This window comes from Anopheles coluzzii, chromosome X (assembly GCF_943734685.1).
Source record: "Anopheles coluzzii chromosome X, AcolN3, whole genome shotgun sequence".
Taxonomy (NCBI): domain Eukaryota; kingdom Metazoa; phylum Arthropoda; class Insecta; order Diptera; family Culicidae; genus Anopheles; species Anopheles coluzzii.
In genome coordinates this window covers 4,531,236-4,559,097 of record NC_064669.1, presented here as the reverse complement: position 1 = coordinate 4,559,097, position 27,862 = coordinate 4,531,236, and the positions used below count along the sequence as shown (strand labels likewise).

General features: G+C 48.1%; 4 protein-coding genes across 9 annotated transcripts in view; 1 reads left to right on the top strand and 3 right to left on the bottom strand.

The window, feature by feature from the left end:
- Positions 1-24,130, top strand: part of LOC120949781 (rhophilin-2) — a 34,204-nt gene extending 10,074 nt beyond the window's left edge. For 4 of the 6 annotated variants that reach the window (XM_040367299.2, XM_049609691.1, XM_049609689.1 and 1 more), the window contains 8 exons: positions 19,402-19,646; positions 19,732-19,885; positions 19,988-20,129; positions 20,219-20,538; positions 20,648-20,792; positions 21,890-22,941; positions 23,011-23,163; positions 23,236-24,130. In XM_040367299.2, the coding sequence (XP_040223233.2) occupies positions 19,402-19,646; positions 19,732-19,885; positions 19,988-20,129; positions 20,219-20,538; positions 20,648-20,792; positions 21,890-22,941; positions 23,011-23,163; positions 23,236-23,448 (2,424 nt within the window). In that variant the 3' untranslated portion in view covers positions 23,449-24,130. Of the gene's footprint in view, positions 1-8,136; positions 8,368-11,796; positions 12,260-19,401; positions 19,647-19,731; positions 19,886-19,987; positions 20,130-20,218; positions 20,539-20,647; positions 20,793-21,889; positions 22,942-23,010; positions 23,164-23,235 lie in introns of those variants that run through there. The other 2 variants (XM_040367307.2, XM_040367313.2) reach the window with 2 other exon arrangements.
- The window catches only part of LOC120949719 (protein phosphatase 1H), a 118,891-nt gene that overhangs the window by 27,404 nt on the left and 63,625 nt on the right, over positions 1-27,862 (bottom strand). The gene's annotated exons all lie outside the window — the stretch shown is intronic.
- Positions 1-27,862, bottom strand: part of LOC120959623 (serine protease HTRA2, mitochondrial) — a 377,171-nt gene that overhangs the window by 312,822 nt on the left and 36,487 nt on the right. The window lies entirely within an intron of this gene.
- LOC120949800 (vesicle transport protein SEC20) lies at positions 24,384-26,088 on the bottom strand. The gene is made up of 3 exons (XM_040367325.2): positions 25,745-26,088; positions 25,498-25,670; positions 24,384-25,413 (listed from the first exon to the last, which is right to left on the bottom strand). The coding sequence occupies exons 1-3, from the start codon at positions 25,826-25,828 to the stop codon at positions 24,963-24,965; spliced, it is 708 nt and encodes a 235-aa protein (XP_040223259.1). The 5' UTR covers positions 25,829-26,088; the 3' UTR covers positions 24,384-24,962.

Genomic DNA, 27,862 nt, shown 5'->3' with positions numbered 1-27,862 from the left:
TGGAGCTTCAGGTGCAACTGGTGCAATAACCCTAACGCCACTCGCGCAAGACTGGAGTGGCTGGCGGAGTGCCACCATCTGGATATGGGCCCTTGGTGTACTCTGGTTTTGTTGTTGTTTTTTTTTTCGCTTCCTTCCTCTCCCCATAATATACGTTTGTGGAGCGGAGAAACGAACTTTAAAACACCACCCACACACACATTCGAAAAACAAACCCATTGTTTGTTGCGAATCGCGTTCGCTAGTGGGACTTTGGCGGGCAGAGGTGCGCCTGCGTACAGTTTCCGCAAACAATGCGGACAACAGTGGCAACAAAACAGCCACCCACGCGCGAATGAAACCCCCTTCTTTTTGCGTTACCGACGCGGGGTTCACACATCCATTCCCACCCTGGCCACCCTTTCCCGGGCCCTGGGCTTGGCGGAAAGGGATGCAAATAAATTAGGTAAAGCAGTGGAGAGGAGCAGTGTGCGCGCCCTTCTCCATGCGGAAAATCGCCGTCGCAGTTAAAAAAAAAACCAATTGTGACCGGATCGCTGTAGCTGGGCGCGCTCGCGCACGCGCGAAACAATTGGTGTGAATTTTGGCTGTTTGTTTTGTTTACACAACAAAAAATATATATGTACACGGAAACCCCCTGGACAAACTGAAGGGAGCAGGTGTGCCGGTCGGTCGGTCCTTCGTTCCCCGGGAGCAGGGGAATGCAATTTTCAAACCAGCCACTGCCCGGCACTCCTTACGACACAGCCAGTGGCTAGTAAACAATATGGCAGTGCTTTTTTCCTCCAGCCGAACAAACTGAGAATCGATCTCAGCACAGATTCAAGATGGCCTGCCCGCCCCTCGGGGGCTAAGTGTGTATGTTAAGCGTGTTGCCTCTTGGCTGCTGGGGTGATCGTACCGGAAGCACCTTTAAAACGTGTTGCATACTAGGTTGTAGAATTTTGTGCACTTGGGTCACTTTGGGAACGTTTGAGCGAACGAATCATCAGCCGGCGGCAACCGCACGTTCAGTATCGCTAGAAGAAACACGCCGCTTTCTCAGGGCTCAGGGACAGTTTTTCCCTTGCAGATTGAAAAGATGTAGATGGATTAGACGTGGCACGATGCAGCGGTCCTAATAGTATCGCCTGGCTGTATTGGTATTTGGACATATTACTTGAAACTCGCTTCAGAACATGCCACGCTGAATTGGGTAGTGTTGGGTTTTATGAATCTTTCGTTGCGATTCGTCCATATGAATCTTCAGTGATTAGTGATTAGAATCTCGAGTCGAATCTTCAAAGATTCATGAATCTCTAAATACTCATGAATCTCCAAGGACTTATGTATCTCTTAAGATTCATGAATCTATAAGCTTCTTATGTCCATTAAAATTCGTATATCTCCAGCGATTAATGAATCTTTAGAGAAGTATGATTTTCCAAAATTCCCAAAGAATCATGAATCCCTAGAGATTCATTAATTTTTCGAGATGCAAGATTTTTTTTGGGATGCATGAATCTTTCGAGGTTCAAGAATCTTTCGAGATTCGAGAATCTTTCGAGATTCAAGAATCACTCGAGATTCATGATCTTTGAAGAATTATGAATCTTTCGAGATTCAAGAATCTTTCCAACCGAGATTACGACTCACTCGAAAATCATTCCAAAGATTCATTCAGATTCATGAATCTGAATCAGATTTACCCAACACTACAACAAACCATTCGATTCGGTTAGCCGTGTTCAAGCTGTCACATTCGTGGGTGACAATTTAACATTGAAACATTTTTGGCATCGCCTACTAATATTCTTACATGTAAATATCATTCCGGCATCATTCCGGGATCTATGGATTATTCCGTTTCTATATATTGACTTGAAGGTGTCAAAATCCAAGATGTGTGTTTGTGAGGTACTCTGCATGATTTCGTTTTCCCTACCCAAACCTAAATGGCAAACCCTACGCTATGTAGCCGCTGTAACCAGATGGAAAGGAAAAATTAATCCTCCATAAAAGTAATCTCTCCCGTTCTTGCCTCCGGTGGCGATGAAGGCCCGCGCTGCTGCCGCTGCTGTAGCGATGATGGGCTAGCGTAGGGCCGTGAGCGTGGAGGCCTTTTAATGGTGCCGTTGCACGAAAGTGATCCACATGTAGATTTCCGACCGACCGAGAAGAACAACAACAACAGCCAGAACGGAGCGAAGCGGGAAAAAATGTTGAAAACGTTTGTGTCCCGTTAGTCTGCAGATGGTGTGATGTGCATTGTTCAATTTTAGTATCTCTGCTCTTTCTATTTATTTATCTTCTTTTTTTTTTGTAGAACGCTCCATCAACACCGTGCGTCCCTGTGGTGCGCGCGCGCGTGTGTGTGTTTGAGTGATGTGGTTAGCCGCAAACACGACCGATAGCTCCGCGCGAGGAACAAATGCGGAGCTAAGAAGACCCGATGGGTTATCATCCTCGAGATATAAGATGTTTGCCTCGGCCCCGATTTTCCCAGTCGCCGGCATCCATCGGGCACATGATCTGCTCTGTTCTGGCTCGGCCTGTGGGAAGCTAATCAAGCTCATACCTGTAATCGGCCGCCATCTCGCAAGATATAGGAAGCAAGCGATCAAGATATACAAGCTTCCAGAACATAATTTAGCAGAAGTTTTGAGGAACGCTTTATACACAGTCTGCCGTGGCCGTGGTTAGATCGTGGGCTGCGGGCTCCGGGCGCTTGTCGGCCAATAACCGTTTCTAACCGTTTTCTATTGCTTAATGCGAGCACAGCTAATCTGGAATTGCAACAAATTTTCATAATCGGCGAGCGAGAGAGGATTTGAACAATAGGAAAAAAAACGCGCATTTTTCTCACGAAATCCAACCCGTGCAAGAATTTCGTCTTATTAGATGTGGTGTAATGCTTCAGAGAGGCAAAGAGAGACAAAGAAAAGGAAGAAAGAACACGGTCTGACATCACACGCTGCTGTTGCACGACAACCTGGGAAGGAGAGCGGCATTGTGCGTGTTCTCCTGCGTGTATCTAGAATTGAGTTGCGCTTTTCCCACGTTTTGTTTTCTTGTTTTAACGCAAACAATATCTTTTCTGGCGCTTGTTTGCTTTACAGATCGTTTGCTACGTTTGTGTTTTGAAAGCGTTTGAATCTGGCGATGCGACAGTTGAAGGATGCTGATGGTCTTGGAAATTATCCATCCCCCAGCTGCAGCGCTTCGGCTGATCTGAGCGAACCACAAACCGCGAAAAGGTTATTACTCCAGCACCCCGGTGGTGACGTAGCGTTTACGAAACTTTACAAAAGCGCTTGTGCACGCTCTGCCGTAGGAGGATGGAAACGTTTGTCTCGGTGCATCAGTAGCAAACCTTCGCCCCTAGGGCCTGGCCTGCGAGTGCATGACCTTTGCTTGCGGAGCGAGTAGCAAGGGGGAAGGAAGATGAGAAAAAATTAAATACAGGTGCACCCATGGGTGTGTGTGTTTGTGTGTGTGGCGTAATACACACCGGCAGCACGGGGCACAGGAAAAGCGGCAACAAGATGAATTCCCCCGCCCAACCCCAACGGGTTGGGTGCATAATTACTTATGCCACCCACCCCTTTGCTCCCGTTTGCTTCTCTCTGCTCACTCTTCTCTACACTGCTCCGTAAAAAAAAACACTCCCCGCGGGAACAATGCGGGAAGGGTTCCCCCGCCACTGGGGCCGCCACTTGCAAATGCCCGTTACAATGCCCGCCCGCGGGATTTCCTCTGTCCCCCTTTTATGGGTGATACAGATTAGTGGTGGGAGCTCGGAATCGGACCTACCCGATTGCCGACTCCGTGCTCGGAATCAATTCCAAAGCCGATTTCGATGTTGGAATCGATTCCTGATCTGGATTCGATTCCGGAAACGATTTCGAAGCCGGATTCGACTCCGGATCCGGATTCGATTCCGGAGCTGATTCGGAAGTCGGATTCGATTCCGGAGCCGGATTTGATTTCGGAGTCAATTCCTCTTCTGGAGTCCGATATCGGCCAATTCTGGAACCAATTCCGAGGCCGGTTCCAATTCCCGATCCGATTCCGATTCCGGAACCAATTCCGGAACCGATTTCGGAACCGTTTTCGGAAACTGATTCCGGAACTGATCTACTATCCGGAACCGGTTCCAGAAATCTTCGGATCCAGCCGGATTCGGTTCCGACAAAAACTTCATTTTTCCCAACACTAGCACCGATGTCAGTCGAATGCCAAATGCCTCCAGTGTTTAGTAAGCAGGGAAGAAGCAAAGGGAAAATAGGTGCAGCAACAGAGAGAGAGAGTGAGTGAGATAGAGAGGCTAAAAAAAACGATCATCGAGGGAATCGAGCGAATTGAATCCCCACACCACCACCCCGCGGCACAGGGCAGTTGAAGCGGAACCGACCGTGCCGTCCGAAGATGTGCCGTGGAAAATGGTGATGAAAAATGGATGGTCTCTACTAACAGGCCCCTATCACCGTCCGCACCAAACGTATTGCTTCCGATTGTTTATGATGGGAGTGAGAGATACCGCGGGACTTTGTCTGCAGTGTAAGCTGTGTGTGTGTGTGTGTGCTAGAGGGAAATATTATTTCCAACACATCAGGCCCCTGTGCCTGTCTGTTACAGTTACAGGCAAATTGGGAGAGCAACGTTTTGTGGATGCCTCATCAAGATTAGATAAGGCAAGTAAGAAGGGTAGAAGAAATGATGTAATTTTTTTTTTTGGAACCCCTTTGTGGTGTGGATTTTTTGTCGTTGTTGTGTGTGTTTTGCTTTTTCCGTGCCTGCACCGTGCCAAGGCCAAACACTGGTATGGATTTTCGGTATCCAACTGAACCTTGGAGAGAGCGTATGACGAAATGGAACAGCTTCATCGCCCTGTGTCGGCTGATAAACACCTGTCAAGGCGGGTTGATGTGCTGTGCTATCGGTGTGGAGAGGGTTGAAGAACGTTTGCTTTGATAGCAATCTGCATGTGTATAAAGTATACACACACACACAGTGCGAAGGCTGTGCCATCAAGGAAGAAGAAGAGCTCTTACAACAATTTAAATCACTTTGATGTGGCGTTTTATGCAACGGCGGTGTCGTCTGCTCAAAGTTGATAAATTGTCTGGCGATAAAAAAGAAAAACTGTATAGAGACGACTCAGACTTCTTAATGGACGTTCTTATCACACAATCAACACCTCATTTCAGACGAGAAACATCACAAGCAAGCTCAGTTGGATGTACTTCAATGCAAGTCGACCTAATTTTCATCAGAATTTGTACAAAATTGTTAGGCACGTGTACAAGTGTACATGTAACAATTAAGATGTCTTACCTTGTTTATAAAGGTAAGATTCATTTTTGGATGTTTTTCGGAAGAATGTTGTCTAAACAATCAGTTAACACAGTAAACTCCTACGAGGATCACTTAAATGTGGTGCAGCCATGCTTCTTCGCTCTCAGTTAAAACCTCTTTTCCATGGGGTCATCATAGCCATATGATGGATGCTCATAAAAGAGATACAAAGGTACTATGTATCTGAGATACTACAAAGGTGTGTCCCAAGAACCAGAACTGGAATTCCAGACCAGAATTCATTCAAATCATCCTAAAGAACGAACGACTTACGTTCATCTAATCAACGTTCAACGATTCTTTATAAATCAAAATGTACTGAGTTGATCATGAAAATAACGTCCTGCCCGTGGAAATAAAGAAAGTCTTAGTACGCCGGGTCGTTAATTTCCCCCATACAAATATGAACGTGAACCTTAACACCAGGACGTTCATGAAAAGAACGTCCTACCAATCGTAATAAAGATCATCCTGGTCTGCTTAATAATGTTCAAAATGTAATACACTAATAATGTTCTTCTTGCAAAATGAAACAATTCACCATATTATCTTCAACTGAAATGAACGAATGAATTGCAACTCACGTTCATCAAAATGAACCGAATGGCCCAAGCCTACATGACTATATACCGACCATGTTGGTTGCAGTGATTAAGAAGCGAAAACTTTGATCTTGTACATCAAAGTATAAGACAGTTTTCAATGACCATTATGTCAAATATTTTTGGGTAATGCTACCAATGTGCTAATCATGAGATCATGATGTTCGGCGTTTACCAAATAATTTAAGCGGTTTTCTAATTCAGTTATGCTTCACTCTACTGTCCCTCTGGCTCGGTTTGCCACATTTTTAATGTTTGATTTATGCGCTATTGGTTCTAAATCCTGTTCTATCTCGGTTTTAGACTTTGAAGTCCGGCATCAAACAATGTTGCAAAATTGTTCCGAAGACCTCCCACGTTAGCTATGCTCTCCTGGGTTAAGGAGTAGGTGGAGGCGTTTTCTTTTCTCATGCTACGCCACCGAATTTATGCATCATTTCAGCGTCTTTACCCGCGTTTACAGTTCTACATCTTTGACCAACAACAACAGCGACAAAAAAAAAAACAATCAGCAAATACCATAGCGCCTGACTCACAGCTCCGGCCTATACTTTTGACCTACTAACCTCGTACACCTTCCCAACCGATGCAAATGCCATCTAAGAAAGAGAGAAGAGAGAGACATCGCCATCGACATCCAAAGCCACCCGTATTGCGAGCATCTTGCCGAAACCTAATAATGCATAAAACCAAATTGTTCCAAACTCAACACCACCACCACCACCACCACCCCCTCCTCTCTCACCCACCAGCGAAAGAAGAGATGCCCCACAGGCGGCAATGGAAACGGCACGGGGGGAGGTGAATCAATTGGACGGGAAATTGGGAACAATGTTACGGTGGCGAACGAATGCGTTCCAGTGGCTAGGTGTAGAGGGGTGGTGCGGTGGGTGGTGGGTTTACCTTCTTCATCGAGTAATGACCACCCAGCGCCACCGGAAATGCGGAAAAGATCGCAGTGACCTTCTTTTCCGCCGTCGCTGTTGCTGTTTGGTTTTTTTTGTTTTTTTTTTGTGTGCGTGTGTGTGTGTGTGGTTTTAGCACCACCCTCACCCCTATAATAATCGAACGAGTCAAGAACGTCGTGTGTGCACTGCTTGGAGTGCACAAACAATGTGTGTGTGTGTGTGTGTTTTTGTTAACGCCATTTCCGTCAACTGCACAGCGTTTGATGCGTAAAAGACTTCAATGAGGGCTAGGAGACGAACCCCGCGCAACAAAACACTGCTTCGGCCAACCATGCCTGGCGGAGATGATTGACTACAACTGTATGCATGCCGGGAGGGGGGGGGGGGGGGTGGTAGGTGGAGAGGGACGAGTGGGTAATTATTGCTGGTAAAGATTGTTCTGCGCCCTCCTTTTTACTCCCTTTTCTCCATGTCCATCCTCGGGGCTGCATCTAGCAGGGAGGGGAGTGGGGGTTGGTAACTTGAGCTTGAGGGTGCTTTCACCCTGCCATTGCTGCTGTCCCGCATTATGCTGATGCTCTCCGTAGGGGAGGGTTTGTGTTGGTAGGAAAAGAATAAACACGCTAAGGCACGAACCTCCCCTTCCCATCGTCGTCATCATGTAAGAGGGGTGTGGTGTGTGTGTGTGGACACTTTCATAATAAATTTAAGAAGACGAAAAAAAAACCCACCCTCTCTGTAAGTGTAACAAAAAAAAAGCGAAACCACACCTGCTCCCCCACCCCCCACCCCCTACAAAGAAAGTCCTTCATAGCCGCGTAGACTGCGGGTACAAATTAATTAAAAGCAAAAAAAAAACAACTATCTTCCGAGTGCGAACCAAAACCTCTCTTCGCTGGCTAACCGAATCGATGGGCCTCTCTCTCTCTCTCTCCCGGGTGCGCTATACGTTTCCCTCCGCGGGCGCGCGCTATGCTGTAAGCCCTTGTTTACCGCGCCCGTTGGGGCCAGTGATCTACTTCGCAAACCCCGAACGATCATCGCAACCGCCACCTCACGCGCTTTCTCTCTTTCTCATCGCTCGCTGTGCCTTTTTCTTTTTTCTCCGCGGGCGACGGCTCTACACACCGTCGCCCCATTTTACTCATCCGCTCCACCGCGCACCTTGCAAACCACCAACCTCCCGCGCTGGGCAGCTCTCTCGTTGGGAACACGCTTGCTGGCGCTACTACTGCTGCCGCTGCTCCATCGGGCCTGTGGGCCGTTGGTTGGGCCACCGGGTACACCATTTCTTCGCGGGACGTTATGCAAGACGGTTCACTGTTTCGTGTCCGTTCCGGGGCTTCAGTTTGAACTTGTGTGTGTGTGTGTAGTTTTTTTTTTTGGCTTTTCTGGATCGCTTCACTCTCGGTTCCGCTTCACATTGACTTTGAAATTTTCAAAGGCCACACCAACAAACGGCGCGCGCCCACCCAGATGCGCCTCTGTGTTGTGCATCGATGGTGCTGTACGTGTTACCTGTACGTGTGCACTTCCCGTGTCACTAATCTGTGTGTATGTGTGTGTAAAAATCGATCTTAAAAAGAACGAGGAACAATTAGGTCTTCCAAAAAAAAAGACAAAAAACAAAAAACTGTACGAAAATTAAATCCTCCCAGTGGTATCTAACGTGCAAGTGTAACTCCCCATCAACCAACTGTATTGTCACCGTCAGAGCTGCCGCTGCCCTCCACTATTACTGGAATGGCAAATCATAAGTAACTGTTCGGAGGCTAAGGAGTAACAGCTCACCCAGAACAATGTCTCAATGTTTGAGGGTGTGTGTGTGTGTGTGTGTGTGTGTGTACAATGGACTGTGTCTAAATGCTTCCAGAATAGCGCGAACTACAGCTACATTCTTTTAGCTCGCCACTCGAAAGGCCCGCTCGAGCCTGCTGCTGCTCGGGCATTATATCTAGTTAGTGTCGATCACATCCACACCGGAAATGGCTTTTGTGTTTTGCTTCTTCTTCTTCTTTTGTGGTTCGCTTCATCCAACCCTTCGCACACCGTGTTCGTTCTTCAGGCCCCCCCTAGTTCGGTGTTGGCCGATCGTCGGTAGAGCCTCTTCTTTGGCCACGACAGTCAAGACGTTAGACTCGTCGTGATTCGGTACGCGCGGGGTCAGTTCCCTCTCACTCGAAGAATTTACAATCAAAAACCGTTCGAGTGGCGTGTGTGTGTTTTAATTTCTGGTTTTGTTTTGCGACCGTCTCCCAGTGGCCATTTCCTGCCCAGAACGTGACACTTGACGCTAACCCTAGGGGGAGGTTGAAAGGCACGACAATTTATTGGTGTTATTGAAAAGCCGAAGTGTCATCACACGGAGTGTGAAGGGGAAACAAATGGTTCAATTGTTTGCTGTAGCGGCGGTGTGGTTGATTTCAATTTAAAGTCGGCTAGGTTTTTTGTTTTTTTTTTTTAATTTATTTTGCTGCCGTGTACCTCTGGTTGCCTGTGGGAACAAATCTCGACCTCAAAACCGTCCCCGTGTGAGAGAGAGAAAGAGATAGTGAACCCCTGGCTGTAGGGCAGTGCACAAACGGCGGCACCCAAGTGTGCAGCTCACGATCAACAACCGAGTTTTGCGGCTCGCACAATCAACCACCAAAACCACACGAAAAACCACCAACGCACCAACAAATCGGGATCGAGTTCTCGAGTTAGTCTGGAGTTGGAGTAATGCTTGTGAGCGATATACAGTAGGCACATGTACAGCTGTGTGGCGTTACACGTGAGAGCTATCGACAGGATGGCGAAGAATTAGAACAGAACATTAAAACTATAAGTGAATTGGCAGAATAGTGCATCGGCAGTAGCTAGCGCATTGAACAAGCGAACTAACCACTTGTATATGGGGATTAGATTTGGGCAAAACTGAAAAAAGAGAAGTCGGTTACTGGCTGTTCCAAAACTGTATGAGAACCAATTTTGGAGGGTAGGCTCAAACAGAATGGTCAGAATCGCTTGGAATCTTTCGGGACTATCCGAAATCGTCGAAATTGTAGGCATCATTTGAATCTGCCGGTATCGTTTGGAAGCGTGAGGCACCGTCGGAATCCCTCGGAATCGTCTGGAATCGTGGGACCCAAAAATAAATCAAATATTTCTGCTTACATTCACTTATTGGGGTCGATCGCAATTCAGTATGATTCCGAATGATGTCAGATGAACTCGTACAACAGTTCGGACGGTTTATATTGCTTCGGAACTGCACTGCTGGATTCTGAACTATTTCAAATAATTTCGGTTGATTCTGAACTACTCAGAACAATTCTGAACGATGTCTTTCTGTTCCGATCGATTCTGAACGAATCCTAATGATTCAGAACATTTCGAATGATTATGAATGAATCCAGACGATTCTGAACGATTCTGAACGATTCCGGATGTTCCGAGACGATTGCGTACGATTCTGAACGATACAGAAGGATTCTGAACATTTCCGACGATTCTGGACAATGCCGGGCAAGTCTGGACGAAGATAGCTTTTCTTTGGAGTCGAAACCAGTGGTCTCCTTGGGCGGAATTTGTGTGTAACCGTGGCTCCAATATTTCACACTCTCGATCGCTGCGTAGTCATAGAGCGACTTAGAGTGATATCTCTAGCTAGAAACAAAACAGACCCGTCATCAAGTATCGACAACTCTAGCAGATGAGCATTGGACGAGAAATCGCTCAGCGCTCTGCGTAGCGGTGTATAGTAGGCAGATCAATATCCTGTCCTCTTGACGCGCGGGGGGGTTTCCATAGCGAAGCTGTAGTTGGAGTAGACACAAAAACACTCCACAGCCCGGTTAGCTTACGCCATACCCTCATTTTAGGGAACCGATGAGTGTTTCTATTTCCTTCTGCCCGGGGCTTTCGCCCCTAACCGTGCTGTGCCGGAAATTGGATTTTTTTTCTCTCTCCTCTCTTCTTGCTTTGGTTTCAAGAAGACCGATACAGATATGAGCGGAAAAGTTCGAGTGTTCCGTTGGGTTTGCTTTCTTTGTCGAGTTTCCATCTTCGAGTGGCAGGGCTTCGAAACGTTTTTTCGAGAATTCGAGCTTTTATTTTCACGCTACATCGCGAAGACCTCATTTTCTTGAAGACGCTTTGGAACATGAAGCATTGAAATAAAAAAAAAAAAACGGTAGATGCAATAGAACCATGTTGTTCGCAGCTGCTGGCCATATTGGATGGTGGCTTCATACTTTTTGGACGCGGCCACTTATGGGCTGCTTCTGTCCCTTTTCCTCCAGAACCTTACCCCAAAACCATTCGCTTGTTGTTGCTAGTTTTGTCTGTTTTAAGTATGTTTACGGGCGTTGCTGTTGTTTTTCAAAGCTTGCGAAGCTATAACCAAAACACCTCCGCTCCCAACCCGCCCACTGTAAACGCTTTTGGTAGGCGAGTTACATAGAAGTGCGAAGCTACGATGCAATGGTGGAGACGGCGGCATCCTCCGGTCCCAACCCAAACGCTCCCCGAGAGAGGGAAGAAGAGACAAAACAAAACAACAACAAAATCCGCCGTTACGGGAACCGTTGGGCAACCGTTTTGTGGTGGTTGAAAACGCTTCGTTTCTTTTCATTTTTGTCTTCAAGCCCTTAAACATTCCGGACATGCATTAGCGCAGCCGGCAAGTCGCTGCAGCAGCAGCAGCAGCAGCAGCAACAGCCGAAACGGGGCGTAAAAAGGGCTCAAAGCCTTTTGCCGGCGGAAACTAACACACCACACCCTGCTGCTGCTGCTGCTGCTGCTACAGCACCCCTCCCTCGAACTGCTGCAGGTGTCTGCTGCATTTTTCATGGGTGCAGCCCGCGCCTACATAACATTGAGTTGTGTTTCCTTGAAGGTAAAATGTATGAAATAAAAAACAATTAACTACTACCGCGTGCGGCCGCCGGCCCGCCAGGCAGTGTACCGTACTTCCTCGATACGTGCTAAAGAGAGCGATTAAAACACACACACACACAGACATTGAAATACAAAAGAATAAGTGTTTTTAAGTGGTTTATGAACGTCGTGAGAAGAAGAAGAAGCCGCGGTGGAATGCTGTGCGTTGCGAACGGGGTTGTTGGAGGAACTGTATTTTAAATCGGAATTTATGCCAAATTCACTCGACCCCACACGCACACGCATTGTCTAGTTTTAGGGCAGTTTTATTATATGGAAAAAAAAATCGCTCTCTCCATGTCACAACCGTAGCTGTTAGTTGTTAAGTAACGCTTGTAATAGCAGTAATTGAGTGGCTGAGTGACTACACACCGGCAATAAGGAATCTGGCGCTGATTCTGGCGGAGATTCTCTCAAGGCAGTGTTAGCTGATCGGTGTCCGGCAGAGCCTCGCGCAACATCATGGGCTTTTTGCAGGACTTGCAACTAAAGGTAGTGTATGAATGGGATCCATGTAATTAGCGCACAGTAGCGTGATACGATTCTGAATGGAGGTGTTAGCATAATGAGTTGAAACATCTAACTCCACTCTGCCACTTCACTCATCGTAGTTGAACTTTCGGAGAAATGTATTAACTCAGGCATGATGGCTGACTCACCACGCAGGCAGCTCGTCTAACTCGGCAGCTGCAAGATATCTCCAAGATTCTGTCCAAAAACTTCTCCCAGAACTAGTTCCCCGCCTGACCTTGATTGAGCTGTCCAGCGTGCCTGCAATCCAACGACCGAATGACCTCAATTGCTGACCCCAAACGGCAAGATCTTACGTCCAAGGCCATTCCTCCAGTATCCTCTGGGGCGACATCAGGTTTTTTTTGTTATTGTAGGATACATTCATGATGTATCTGGTCCCAAGACGGGATGGTATGATCAAGGCGTGAAGTCATCCATCCAAAACCGTACCTCCTCTTCACGGGATATGACGGCCCGTGCCGTTGGCAGCGTTTCGCTCAGTTCTTCCATTCTTCGGGCCCCGAATGTCAATGAACCCCTCCGGTTCCCTAGACCCCCGAAAGCGTCCTCTGGCGCAGCGTGTGCGTGCGCGCCGGTCTGAGGTTTAAATGCAAATTTAAGTAATTGCTCAACCGTTGCCAATTGCACCTTCCTTTTCTTGCTGCAAACGTTCCGTCTCCGCCAACGGCGTCAATGTTACGCCTCTTTGCTGTCCTACCAAAAAAAAAAACCCTCCTAAACTCCAAGGTTATCATCAACCATGTATAAAGTAATACGCGTCGCCTTATTTAGCTGTTGTTGTTGTTTTGTTGTGCTGTTACTAGCAGCACACCGACGCCCCAAGTTGATCATGATGATGATGATGATGATGATGAGTGCGCAGTGGTGCCAAACTTTCCTTTCGCGCTCGAGTGTTAACTCTCTCTCGGTTTTAGCTGTGCGGAAAAATGGGAAGCCTAATTGATGGGGTTTTTCGCCTGTTGCGTGTGCGTTTCCTCCGATGTGTGTGTGTGTTTTTTTTTATCGCTACTGTAGTTGTTGTTGCGAATGTGTGTGCAACGTGTCGTCTTTTTTTTGTTTCGTTTGCCTAGTTCCTTCTAGTCAATTTCGTACCTGGTGGAGCGTAAATCATTATCATCCACACCTCAGGACACTCCGCTGGAAAAGGGAGAACGGCAACATGGAGAGAGAGAGAGGCCGGAGGGCTGCGTGTGCAACAATGCGCAAGGGGATGGTATGAAAGTAAACAGTGCGTACTTTTACTCTATTTTCACTTGGGGTTTTTTTGTTTTGTTTCGTTTTTTATTGCTGCTGTTGCTAGCTGGTCCAATGCCCATATTGGAAAGCTCTGATATTTGCTATTATCGGACGATATTAGCGCGCGCATGTAAAACTATATCTTTATTGCCACCCTCCTCACCTTGCTGCTGTGGTGCGCATCCGCCGTTCCGCCTTGTTTGCCGGCGATAAGGAGAGATTGTGCGCTGCCCCAGCAGGCCCCTTTGATTGACTGTAGCAGCAGCATGTCGTATAATTAGATCTCGATGCGGCCGAAGTCCCCGTTAGAGCCCGCTGCCGCAGGTACTCATTACTTCTAGCTCTCATCATCACGCTCGACGCACGCGCCCTTACGTCAAAGTGTGCGGTGATATAAGGAGCATCAAGTGGGTAATAACTATCTGCAAATATACGGTGAAATCTGCAACAGCAAAATTCCTATCAAGCTTTCTTTCTTATCCTGGAAAGAGCTTCTTTCTACTGTACTGGAAAGAATGATCTTTTTGAAAAATGTCTTTTTTATGTCTTAATTTAAGAGGCTTTAAAGCATAATACTTCAAAGCATATAGACGTAATTTGCCTCTAGGTTGCGTCGGCAACGGTTGTATGAGAAAATCATCTCAAATTCTACAACTTCAAAGCTATTGGAATCAAATGAGATAATTCTCACTAGGTTCGATTTTTACTTTCTCGTTGATTCAATTGCTTGTCTCCCTTGAATCCTTGATCCCGCGTTCATGTTCCAAAATATATTCTAAATAGTTTTCTCGCTTATAGGAGATTTCAGATCTGTAGCTCTGTAACTTGTAAATCTGTCTGAGGGGCCCTTCACGATTCTAGTCAGTTTTTTGTATGGAGTTTGACAGTTGGAGGCTGAAATCATGTAAACACTCCATACAAAACCACACATAAAACTAGCCTGCAATTTTCAGTCTAGATTATTCTAGCCTCAAAGCTAGAATTAGATTCGAGTACCTGCTCGAAAAACTGGCAAAACAAGGTGGTCAAGGTTATATTTATCTCAAGGTGCATTAAAGAGATCTGGTGATGGAATCCAGAATCAAAGTGTATGTAGTCCAGTTGGACTTTTTATAACCAAATTTGAATATCACTTTTTAACAGGATGAGTGAAAATTTTTGTTCAAACATGCTCTCTGGAGGCTTGACGAATACTCTAAACACTCTTTTATCGATTCTGCTTCTGAATGAAGATTTTAAATCAGCCTTCTAAATTCATACACCTTGAGATAAGCTCACCTTTATGTTATACCCACTTAGATAGCTGCTCGAAAACTGTTTTACAATGCAAACAGCTGACAGGCTGAAATTTCAGCATACCAACTTAAAACGGAAAGGACCCCTGATCTGGAAATCTGATGTTTGATAGAACACGAATCTGTGTTTAGTTATTGAGATTAGGAATGCTTTGTGCCATACAGGCGTTTTCAGTGGCTCTGATACTTTGTGACGTCATCTGCCATCTGTCAAATCACTTAACCTTACACAGAGTTCAACAAGTATGCCAACTGTATCAGAGCATATGACAATAAAATTGATGCTTAAAATGATTTACAAAAATTGACAATGAAATGACTTCCGACAATGCTCTCCAATCCAGGTCGCTCAAAAATAAATGCTCTGACCTTGTTAGTATTCTGTTGTAACATCCACTTTGCTCGCTTGACGCAAGCCATCATATCCCGGTTTCAGTCCAGAACGATCCCAAGTCCGCTCGAAACAGATCGCATCACTGATTCGCAACATCCTCTGGGCCCCACTGAGTGACGACCACTCTTTGTTTCACCTGGCCCACTAAACATCAGCACACTTGACACAGATTTGTTTCCCCATTTGCTGCCTGCGTACAGTGTAATAACGCCGCGCAACTGCGAGCGAGTGCGCCGGTACGAGTTATATCGCCCCCTTCAGCGGCAGCCTCCACAACAAGAACGTGCTAAATTCAGGCTAATGTGTGTGTGCGCTGCCCAAAGGCTCCACGCGGGCTCCAGGCCGGGCTAATATTGGGGGCGAAAGAAGCACCATGAGAGCGTTTGGAGATTTCGAGAGGTGCGCGTACCAACGAGCAAAAGAATAGAAACAAAACGGTGGAAAAGAGAAAGCGAAACACACGAGAAGGTGGGTACGTACGATGTGGAAGCAAGCACTGTGTTGTGGTGGACGCGGTGCTATGCGCAGAAGTGAATGGAAAACCAGTTAGACGCTCTAGAAAAGCGCTCGATGGTGGATGATGGTCTGTGCTGCCGAGAAGCTGCAACCTGGAACTGGGTCACGCTTGCGTCTGCAGCGCACGGAAAAGGATTGGTTTTCCTTCCCGATGACCGCCCAAAACGGGGTACGAGGTACGCGCAGGCACAGATGGCAGAGCGAATGCCTAATTCCACGTGGTCGTCCTCGTCCGGGTGGAATTCGTTGTCCTCGTTGCGTTGCGTTTCTTTTGTCATTCCGCATTCTAATATCTCGCCAATCGCTTCCCAGTGTGATTATGTGCCCATCCCCCCCCCCCTCCTCTCCCCAGTAGAGTTAGTGATCATCAGCATCTCGCAATCTTGCGGCTTATTACGCGCATTGCTGGCGATTACACAGTGCCTCCGCAACACCTCGCAGCCTGCGGTACGCTACGTAATGCCTTCCGATTATTCTCGGCCTCGCCGGTGCTCCGACCCAAAGTGTGCCAGCGTGTTCCCGTTTATGGGAGTCTGCTGGCCACCACCTCACCAGTGATGGCCTCGGAGAGCCTAGTGACCCATTTTTTTATTTCCTCCCCGCAGCACTTCCAGGAACTCACTGGGCATCTCTCTGGGCGGACGTTTTTAGGCATTAGTTTTCACTCCCAGCGCACCGTTATACCGGAATGCTGCCTACCACCTGTGGAGAGGAGGAGACCTTACATTCTCAATCAACTCTCCACGTGTGTGTGTGTGTGTGTGTGTTACGAAATAGGACAAGCGTAAGATGGCGTAACGATGCCATCGAGCGTCGATCGACGCATCATCCGGTGTGCCGTATCTAATCGTTAGACAATATCGACCATTCCCCGGGCCGCCCAGGAGGGTCGTTTCTCCCGAGCGCTCTCCAGAGGTTATCGCGTCATCGGCGTCATCCGAAACCCCCGTCCGTGGCTACTTTATATGCGGATTAGCTATGCGCAAAGCGTTGTTAGGCATTTATTTGGAGACAGTTGCTTTCCTTCGCTTCATTTCCGGATGCGCAATCGGTCGCCGCCGTACGTATGCTAAGCGTGTTGGGCAACAACGCAGAGGAGATCTCCCTGGAACAACACAAATGCCACAGGACGCAACATGGGTGTTTCCTCCTTTACGTCTTGATTCCGAGGCTTTAATGGGGCTTTCTCTCGCTCCTCAGCTCAGAAAGGGGAGAAAGAAAGAAAAAACAGTTAATTGTGTCGGCATCACAAACTGTTGTTGTGTGGACATTATGTTTCAACTTTCCTGTTGTGCGTGTGTGCGAGTGTGCGGGGATAGTTTCCCAACCGGCTGTGCTCGCTTCAATGCGGTGGCGCACGGGAAGCAATCGGGGCTGCTCGGGGATTTAATATCACCGTGGGCTTCTTCTTCTGACTGGGCCCGCAGTGGGAGCAGCGGCGGAATAAAGGGAATGTTGTTTTCGCTTGTTTGGCGCGCTAAAGCTTTTGATGTCATTTTGACCGCTATTGCACCACGGAGAGCCGACATTTGCGTTGTTTCTTGCGGTGAAACAAAGCAGTGGAAGCGATGTTGGGACCCGAGATAAAGCCCAAGACATACGCGCACGGCCTTGTTGCGTAATGAGGCCGGGGGAGGGCTGTTGTGTGCGCTCCCGGGTCAGCAGATGACACCTGCAGTTACCGCACGAGATATCTTCCCTGTCCTACCAGGAGGCTCGAAAGCATTTTGTTCACCAGCTCCCAGTCCGATGAATTTCGGCGAGGAAGCAGGAAACTAATTTGATTAGCCAATCTCACCGAACCCGAACAGGCGAAATTATGCAACTCCTCCTGTGTGTGTGTGCGACCTGGCACGGCTTCTTGGTCTTGGTTGGCTTTCTCGCTTGTGCCTGATTTCTGAACCAACTGGTATCATTAATATGGGCGCACGTATGCGCAGCGGGATGGAGTGCAGTGCTATCGGTGAAAGAAAGCTTCCCTCCTATCGAATTACCACGGCCAGTAACGCTCCTACGTGTGTGAAACAGAATCTCAGCTGCACAGTGTCTTAATTTGCTTCATTGTTTTGCAACTGCACCGAGGGACGGACCGAACTTGCTCTGGCGCGCTGGTGTTAATCGGATTGCAGAAAATTTGCTGTTTCTTTTAGTTTCGGGGAGCGATACGCGTTGACTATTGGACATTTACATATCTAGGGTCCACGTTGACATGTACGAACACTAAATATTGTAAAATGCTTAGTTCCAGGACTGCCAATGTGCTGGTATAAATCAATTTTCTGCAAAAACAGAGAAGCGTTTGATGATATTAGTCTTTCCTGTAATATTTCCCTGAAATAACAGATTTGATTGTTTGGTGCAAGTCATTTTCTGGTAGGTTCTACCGAATAATCTATAGCGGACATATGAGAAAATAGTTTGTGCCCACCGCAGCAAAATAACAATGTTAAACGGTCCTCCACCGGCTTATGAATTGGCAATCAATGTATCTATGAAAAAAAAAAGTTTTATAGCCTGGAAGAGTTTATTGGTTATTGGTCAGGTGTTAGATAAGTCATAATTCATAACGTCAACTACCAAACAAAAACAAAGATTTTTTGTTTTGTTTTTCACTTTGCGCTTACACCTAAGTGTGGAAGTATTTGTTTGGAAGGCCGACTCTGGACGACTCCGGACAATTCCAGACGTCTCCAGACGACTCCGGCGACTTCGGGCAACGCTGTACGACTACGTTTCCGGGCTACTCCGATCGACTCCTGGCGATTCCTGACTGACTTGAGATGACTCTGGACAACTCCGGACGACTTCGGATGACTCTGAACGACTACGTCTCCGGGCTACTCCCAGTGATTCAGACAACACCGGACAACTCCGACTCCGAACGACTCCGGACGACTCCGTACGACTCCGTACGACTTAGGACGACTCCGCTAATGCTGAGCGGACCTATCTTCCTGAGTCGGTTCCGAAATTATCGGAATGAGTTCAGAGTCGACTCCAGATTTTTGCCAACTTTACCCATCAGTAATCGTCATCTTGCTTTCTCATCGACACCAAAAAATATAAATCCAATGATACTGCTCGTTATCCCTGCTTGTACTCGTTAAGAGAGGTTTACAAGACTCGTTATACGATGGGATACTCATTACGTAACAGGGTTGCTACACTGTATTTATTTAAAATGTTACAGGTTCGAACATTTTTGTGGTTTTTTTTTATCATAATCATCTTTGAAATAGTTTGGCTAATTAGTTATTGGATTTATGTTTGGCTTTTGAATTAACATCTCTGCTTTGCCATCTCTACTGAGCTGCGAGTTTGACACCTCTGCGTGTTTGAATTGTTTTTAATTAGCCTGTTTACCATGAACGTTAAAAATACGGCCCAAGCCGGGACAGAACACTTCGTCCAATAAAAGCATGCGTCCACACTCTGCTGCGTCGTCTTCCCCTCTTCCCTCCCTCAAACATCTGCTGGAGCTATCGGTCGTGTGTGCTGGTAAACACCCCCGACTTGGCGTGTATTACGATTGATGTTTATCGCATGCCCATCGTAAACAGCGTTCCAGAATTGTTGTTATTGAGCTAAAATAAAAACATCGACCCTCCCTGCTAATCGTTTGCGTTCCTGTTCCGCTCTCTCTCTCTCCCGAAAAACAGGGTTCGGACCCAAGGGTCGCCACCTGTCGCGGCAAGCTGCAGAGCAAGCGGTGCAAGCTGAACCAGGAAATCAACAAGGAGCTCCGGTTGCGGGCCGGTGCCGAAAACCTTTACAAGGCCACCACGAACAAGAAGCTCAAGGACACGGTCGCACTCGAGCTGAGCTTCGTCAACTCGAACCTGCAGCTGCTGAAGGAGCAGCTGTCCGAGCTGAACTCCTCCGTCGAGATCTACCAAAGTGAAGGGTAAGCAAGTGTGTCTGTGCAATAAAAACAAAACATTTACAACGTGTCTTTCCCCATCGCACCCCATTCACCTACGTCACTATAGCCTCGACTACGTTATACCGATGATACCGCTCGGGCTGAAGGAAACGAAGGAGGTCAACTTTATGGAACCGTTCTCGGACTTTATTCTGGAGCACTACAGCGAGCCGTCGCACATCTACGAGGACGCGATCGCCGACATTACCGACACGAGACAGGTATGTAGCCGGACACGGCTGACTGCGCGCGCGCGACTGACTCCCCCACCCGTAGCAAGACGAAACCTAAGACTTTCGAACTCCCACCCACCGCATGTACAGGCCGCCAAAACGCCGACCCGTGATGCGCAGGGCGTTTCGCTGCTGTTCCGCTACTACAACCTGCTGTACTACGTCGAGCGGCGCTTCTTCCCGCCCGATCGCAGCCTGGGCGTGTACTTCGAATGGTACGACTCACTCACAGGTAAGGTGTGGCGGCGTAACATTAGTTCCACCAGTACGTGGGAAAGGCGCAATACATCCATCTCCGCATTCCGCATTACTTTGCTCCAGGCGTGCCCTCCTGCCAGCGGACGGTGGCGTTCGAGAAGGCGTGCATACTGTTCAACCTGGCCGCCATCTACACCCAGATCGGGGCGCGGCAGGACCGCTCGTCCGAGAAGGGGCTGGACGCGGCCGTCGACAACTTGCTGCGGGCGGCGGGCGTCTTCCGCCACATCTTCGACACGTTCACGAACGCGCCGTCGATGGATCTGAAGCCGCAGGTGCTGGAGGTGCTGGTGGCGCTGATGCTGGCCCAAGCGCGCGAGTGTCTGTTCGAGAAGCTGCTGCTGCAGGTGGAAAATTTGCCACCGGGGCGGGACTGTGTACAGGTACTTTTTGGGGATTCGAGCGGTGCATTGCAACGGCAGGAAGAGCATAACTTTCTAATGAACGCACCTTTTCCCCCCCCCCCCCCCCCACACACACAAACCCATCCAGAACCATCGTGACCTGTCCGGGGAAGCGACCCAGCTGGCGCTGGAGTACCGCGAGATACATCAGATCATTCACAGCAACGATGCCCACACGTACCTGCCAGAATGTTGGGCCGGGCTGGTACCGCTCAAGTCAGAATACTACAAAGGTGAGTGGAAGGCGACAACGGCCCGCTCTGAAAGGATTGCTATGTGCAGTGCTGCAAAATGTCATAAGCATCAGGTGATGATCACCAATCGAAAACAATGAACATATCCGTGGTAGCTTGATATTCATTGCTGATGCCTGACATGCCTGACTGACGGCATACTGAGCTTGATGCCGTCGCAAGCATAATCCTGACTTTTTTCTGGCTGTGAACAGTGCCAATTGCCGCTGTTTCAGTCACAAACTTTCATGACTGAAACGTAATTCAAGTCAGCTCACGCACACAACTGTGATGATCAGGGGGTGAGACTCAAACAGTTGGTGGATCTATGGTTGGTGACACTTTTTGTAGCACCCAACTGGGCATGGCATTTTCTCCCAATGATAATCACACCATTCCTGGGTCATGCTTAGTCCAAGCATGACATGATTATCATCATTATTTTGTATTTTATCATTATTTCCAAGCAACAAAGTGAGCATAATACTTTCATGCTCAACAAATGCTCATTTATCATGACTATCGTGATGATCATCGGTAGAAAATGTCACGTCCAAGTGACTGACCAAGAGTTGGTTGCAAAAATGTCACCAAGCATGTGATGGTCGCATCAACTGTTTGAATCTTAATCTTTGATCATCGCGCTCGTGACGCTAACATGATTTTGTTTCAGTCGGAATATGTCATGACTACGTCAGGACAATTTGCAGAACTGATCACAATGACCCAATTCAAAGAAAAAATAACTGACCTAGCGGTTGGTTGCTATGACATCACCAAGCATGTCATGGTCGCACCAACTGTTTGAGTTTCACCTCTGATCATCACATAATTTTGTTTCAGACGGATTTTGTCATGACATAACATCGGTGACATTTTGCAGAATTGATAACAGAAACAGAAAATCATGGCAATGTGACTGACCGTTGCGTTGGTTGTTATTATGTCACCAAGCATGTATTGGTCACACCAACTGTTTAAGCATCACCTCTAATTAACACAATTGAGTGTGTGACGCTGACAGACTTAGATAGACAGACTTGTTCCGTTCCTCACTTAGCGGACTAATCTTAATCTCCTTATTACTTCCCACCCAGCACTAGCACACTATCATGCGGCCAAAACGAAAGTGAGCGGCCCGGGCGGCACCAGCAGCACGGCCGAGGACGCAACCGCCACCAACCGGTGCAACAAGCAGCAGCAACAGCAGCGGTACGGCCGCGGGCTCGAGCCGAAGGACACGTTCATCTTCGACGAAACGTCGTTCGAGTCCGACCTGGATCCGGTGACGCTCCGGCGGGCGCACCTGCGCGAATCACTCTCTAGTCACGAGGAAGCGCAGCGCCTGCAGCGCATGTGCCGCGAGCTGAAGAACAAGGTCGCCCTGTCGAAGGTGCTCAACTACGCGCACGAGCGCACCGCCGAGGAGCTGGAGGAGCTCGAGCTCGACCGGACCGGCACGGTCGGTTCGCGGTCGCACCTGTCCGCGCTGGACGAGCCGGACCTGGACCAGCTGGACGTGACGCTGAACGCCACGAGCAAGTTCACCATTTCGCTGACCGGGCCGGACTTCACCATGCACCGGTGCGACGACCCGTTCCGAAAGCTCGGCCCGATCGCGATCTTCTCCGCCCGGCGCCACTGGACGGCGCCGCGCAGCGTCCGGCTGCAGAAGGGCGGCCCGTCGTTCCTGCTCGGCGGCGGGACGCTCGATCGCCGCCAGTCACCGTACGGGGGCGGTGCCGGCGGCAGCAGCAGCAGCGGGGGCAACAGTAGCAGCAGCCACAGCAGCAGCAGCAACAACCGCCGCCAGCAGTCGCGGTCCGGGGGGCGGTGCTGCGGCGAGTGCGCCAACAAGACGAACTACTACAACGACAGCCGGGCGTGCGAGGTGTGCCTGAAGGATGTGTGCAACGTGTCGGAGCGCGAGTTCCGCGAGCTGAAGCTGCAGGACGGTGGTGGTGGTGGTGGTGGTGGTGGTGGTGGTGGTGGTGGTGGTGGTGGTGGTGGTGGTGGGGAGCAGCAGCAGCATGGCACGGACGGGACAGGGGCCGAGGACGGCAGGGGCGACATTAGCAGCTTCGGGTTCAATATACGGGGCGACGCGCCGGTCATGATATCGACGGTGGAAATCAACTCCCTGGCGGATGTGAGTTTAAAGTTGCCACCGCAACGCGCGTGCCTGTTTTCTAATGTTCTTTCTCTTCCGTTCTCGCAGCTCGGTGGCATTAAGGAGGGCGACTTTATCGTGGAGCTGTGCGGCGTCGACGTGAAATGGTACACGCTCCAGCAGGTCCTGAAGCTCATTCGCAACTGCGAGCACAGTCTCGAACTGAAGGTCATTACGCCGATGGATCGGAACTATCTGAAGGTACCCGGGCATTGGTTGGAGCGAATTGCGTTTTTGTTCTAATTTCTTTTTTTTTCTCCCCCCCCCCACCAGCCGATGGCGATGAGCCACAGCAGCAAGGGCTCCATCTCCACGCTGTCCGGCAGCTCGTCCGGCATCTCGTCCGGCGCACCGTCCCCGACCGGTACGACCACCAAATCGGCGACCAAGACGCGCTCGAAGCTGGGGAAAACGCGCCTCAGCAGCTTCACCTCCGGCAGCTGGAACCCGTTCCGAAGGACGCAAAGCCTGGGCAAGATTTTCTAAGGAGCAGACAGAGGGAGAGAGAGAAGAGAGAGAAAGAGAGAGCGATGGGCAGCTTGCTTTTTTCGCCTTTTTTACGTTTACTTTTAAAACTTAGACACAGAAGAGACACAGAAAGAAAAAAAAAACCGCCGCCCCTCTAAGCGTGGGTCGGTTTTATATATTTTATAGTCGTGTCGCGACGTTCACCGGCTGAACGTGAACGCGTGACATTAATGCCATTTTTGTTTGTTTGTTTGTTCTTCACAAAACACAAGATTGTACAGAGAGAGAGAGTGAGGGATAGAGTATGTGTGTGAAGCGAGCAAGAGTGTTTATTAGTTTATTAGCAGTTAGAGCTAGAGAGGGCGCCGTAGTTAAACAATAAATGAAATAATAAATAAAAATATATCAATACGAATAACATAAAAAAAGGAAAGGAAAACACGACTGGTGCTTCAAGGCGAGGACAGGCTGACAGAGGCCGCCCCAGCGCTCTTTCTAGCCGCAGCAAAACGTGTACTAATCACGCTCAAGCATAACCACCAGCACTTAAGATAACTTAATCCAGCTCTACGTTTTAACGATACAAAAAGAGGTCCCCATACCCCTGATCGAAAGGGAGGAGGGGTTGTAAAAAAAAAAACAACAATAATTTAAAAACTAAAATTACTTTCAATCTGCAAAGAATGAGAGAGACACAATACGTTAACGTGTGTGAATGCGTTTGTCTTTTTTCGTTTTTAAATTACATTTTATTTTACACAGGCGTGTAAATGAGAACTTCCTCCCCACCCCCCCCCCCCCCCCTCGTTATCTATTGCTGCATCCCACAGGACCAGGGAAAAGTCGCCCTTGCCCTTTTTCTGCTTCTCGGGAAACGGTACCGTCAAGTAGTCACAGCCGTTAAAAAGCACCACTTTTCTTTGCTTTGTTTTTTTTTAAATATTACCGTTGCGGCAGTTACACACAAACTGCAGTTATAATTTATTTACCGACCCCCATCGTCGTTTCATTCCCTTGTCCCGCGTATATACCGTAAGCGTTCTAATAACTATTTAACCATTATACAATGCACGTGCCAAAGTGTCGATAAAGCTGGGGTCAGAGCTGGGAGGAAAAAAGGAGTGCTTGCAAGGAAGGGATTGATTGTGAACGGATTTTGGCGGTGTGTACATCACTCAATTTCGTGGTGTCTGTGAAGCTTTTGAAGTCGTTTTTTCCCTGCATTTGAAAAAAAGGGGGCAGTACTGTGTGACTAACAGTTTGCTACCGGAATAGCTCACTGAACGGGCCCTGTTTTTTTTTTAAATAAAACATTGTGAGAAAGGAGTAAAGCAAGTAAAAGCGGCGAGAACAGTACAAAGTTTTATGCTGTACGCGAATTTCATCTAATTCCTGTACGTTTGGCAGTGACAATCATTCTGGGAAGGAATTCTGGGATGCCCCACGTGCCGGAAAGGGTTTTTGGAATTTGGATTTGCTGCCTCTCTGTCTCTCTCTCTCTCTCTCTCTGCCACATCTACTGCCAAACTGGTTTAAAACAACCGCCGCGACAGCACGTACAGCACGCTCACCAGGAACAGCACCAGCCCGAACATGGCCAGCACCTTGTCGGTGCAGTCCCGCCGGCTGTACTTCTGCAGCAGCTTGCGCGACTGGTGTATCTTCCCCGCCGTCTTGAGCAGCTCGTCGCGCGTACTCTCCACGGTGGCGCTGGTCGCCACCAGCATGTCGAGCGTGGCGGCCGACTTCTGCGTCGTGTCGTGCAGCTGCTTCGAGATCGAGATCATCCGGTCGGTGACGCTTTCCTGCTGGAACAGCAGGGACGAGTTGCGATGCGTCTTGCCGGTGGTGGGACCGCCCGGGCCCACCTTCCGCTGCCGCACATCGCTCGCTTCCGGGCGCAGCGCGAACAGCTCCTCCTTGTTTGCCTTCTCGATCTCGAGCATCGTGCTGATGTTGGCCTTCCGGAACGCTTGCAGCGTTCTGCAGGGAGGGTGAGATTGCAGTTGATTAGTGTAAGGAACGCAGCTGCTACGGGGGGGGCGAAAAAACCCTCCACCTGGTTACCTGGTGTACTGTTCGCGGTTCTTTTCCGCCTCCTCCGTCAGCTTGTGGTCCGGCTCGTCCCGTGCCAGCACGTCCATCCGGTCGATGCACCGGCGCAGTGCGGCCAGCTTGTCCCGGCCGGCCTCGTTCAGCGTTTCCAGCTCGCGCAACGTGCCGCGGAAGTTGGAGATGTCCTGCAGGAGGGAATGAGGAGTGACACCGGTGAGACACACACAAACACACTACTCTCGACTCCTCCAACGCTTACCATAATGATTGCCTTCGCCCGTAAATTGTTGTCCAGTATCTCCTGCCGGATGGCCGACACGTCCGTGTAGCTGGAGAGCGGCATCTTGTTTTGCTGTCTGCCTTTCTTCCGGCAATACGTACACCGTAAAACACACACACAGACACAGGAATGTGGGCTGATTTGGGTTAAATGCAGCAGGGAGGTGTGTCTTCCTCCCGTCGATTACATTCGCTGCCAAAAGTGGTGTCTTCTAATCGCAGCAGGCACTCCCGGACTTGCTCCCTCGGCTCGGTACGTAGCGGAAAGTTTTGTTTTGACGTAAACAAACGTTAGCACAGCCACGACGGCTGACGTCTGCGGGCGAGGTTGGCTCACTGACAGTTGGCACCGGTGACAGGTTTTAAACGGCCGGTGTGCAACTGAACAGCTACAGGGAGTGTTTATGTTTTCTAGTAAAATTAGAGCAACTGTACCAGCTTTCGACAGGCTAGTGCAGGAGGTTCACCAAAAACTGCTGATACTTTTATAATATTTATTATACATAATTAAAGTGATTTTATTTTGGCTGATAAACTATCGCAATATTTTACCACCGACAAACCGACGTGACACTTCGAACAAAATGAGCTTCAAAAGTTGTCTCCTTATTTCAAATGAAAATACGTTAAACACTAGCGCCATCTCTATAATGATTCGCTTACTACACTGACACAGAGAAGAAACTGCTAAATCCCTGTTTTGTTTTTCTTCGCAAATTCTAATGCGTATTGTTTTATGTACTTCTCACATCTTTTGCATTGATTTGGAAACTTATAAAATGATTTTCCTGGGTGTTTTGTCCAATAATTCTCACAAAATCTTGCCTCACACTTCCTTCGTAATTTGTATATAGAAAAGTTGTTTACATCGAAGCAGCAATGAGCAGAGCTTACTTTGACAGAAGTGTTCGCCTCACCAAGGTGTATTTATTGAGGAGGTGAATTATTAGCGCGTTTGCCGGGCGCCATCATTGAGTATTGTTATGTCAAATCGCATACAATTTTCTATACCCCCCTCCAGCCCTTCCCGATTTTTATACCGGAGCCCCCAGTATTGTTATGTCAAGTCGTGAAATGTCAATTTGCTCTGAAGCACTTCACCTCCTAATATCCATACACCTTGCGCCTCACTGGTAAATGACAGTACTTTCGCGTGGGACACTTTTGTAACGCCAGTGTCACGTCGGTTTGTCGGTGATTTTACCCCAAATAGCCAAATTTGCTTATGCAGCTAATTTTGGCGTGCTAAAGATCGCTGCTTGAATTCGCCTTTTGCAGTAATTAAACAGCATCAAAGTTCCAGGTGGATATTTTAAATAGCGCTTAAGCAGCTTCTTTATGCCACAGTGCCGGGCATTATTTTTATTTGCGTTTTATTTTCAAGCAAGGCTTGATCAACCCAAATAGACAAATTCATTTTTTTTATATGGATATTCAATTTTCCAGTCGTTTAAGCTTAATCTGTGGTGCTTGGGCAGTGAACTAAACAACACGATTTGCGTTTTTTAATGTTTTTTTTTTTCGTTTTTTTCTGTGAATATCCTAAAATCAGCATTTAGTCAAAACTGCTTTACAGTTAGCACCGCTAACAAGTTTGAAACGGTGTGCAACTAAAAAGTGGTAGGGAATTTTTAAAATATAAAATTATTTATATTTATGAAGGAGTTTTTGCAAACACCTGCAATCAGAAAAACAACTGTCATTTTGAATGTTATTTTTTTCTCTAACACCTGCTCGTGACAGTTCGCCTGACAGTTTGTGTGGGAGCTTTCTAAATCATAACAACAACAGTTTGCCCACACTGTAAACCAAGTGTTGGGAAAGTTTTTGTTTATGTTTCGGCGAACAACAACAAAAAAAAAACCGTAAATTGTGAGTGAAATGCACCAAAAGCAAAGGAAAAAATGAAGTGAAAATGTGTGCTTTCCGCTTGGAAACCGACGGGGTGAGACGGTGAGAGAAGAACTGCCACCGCTGAGCACAAGATATCGCACGGCCCTTTTCTCTCCCCCCCCCCCTCCTCCCTTCCTCCCTCCCGATCGGCGAGACACAATCGGCCGGTGATGCCTTTCGCTGGCGTGTGTGTGCGCGCGCGCCT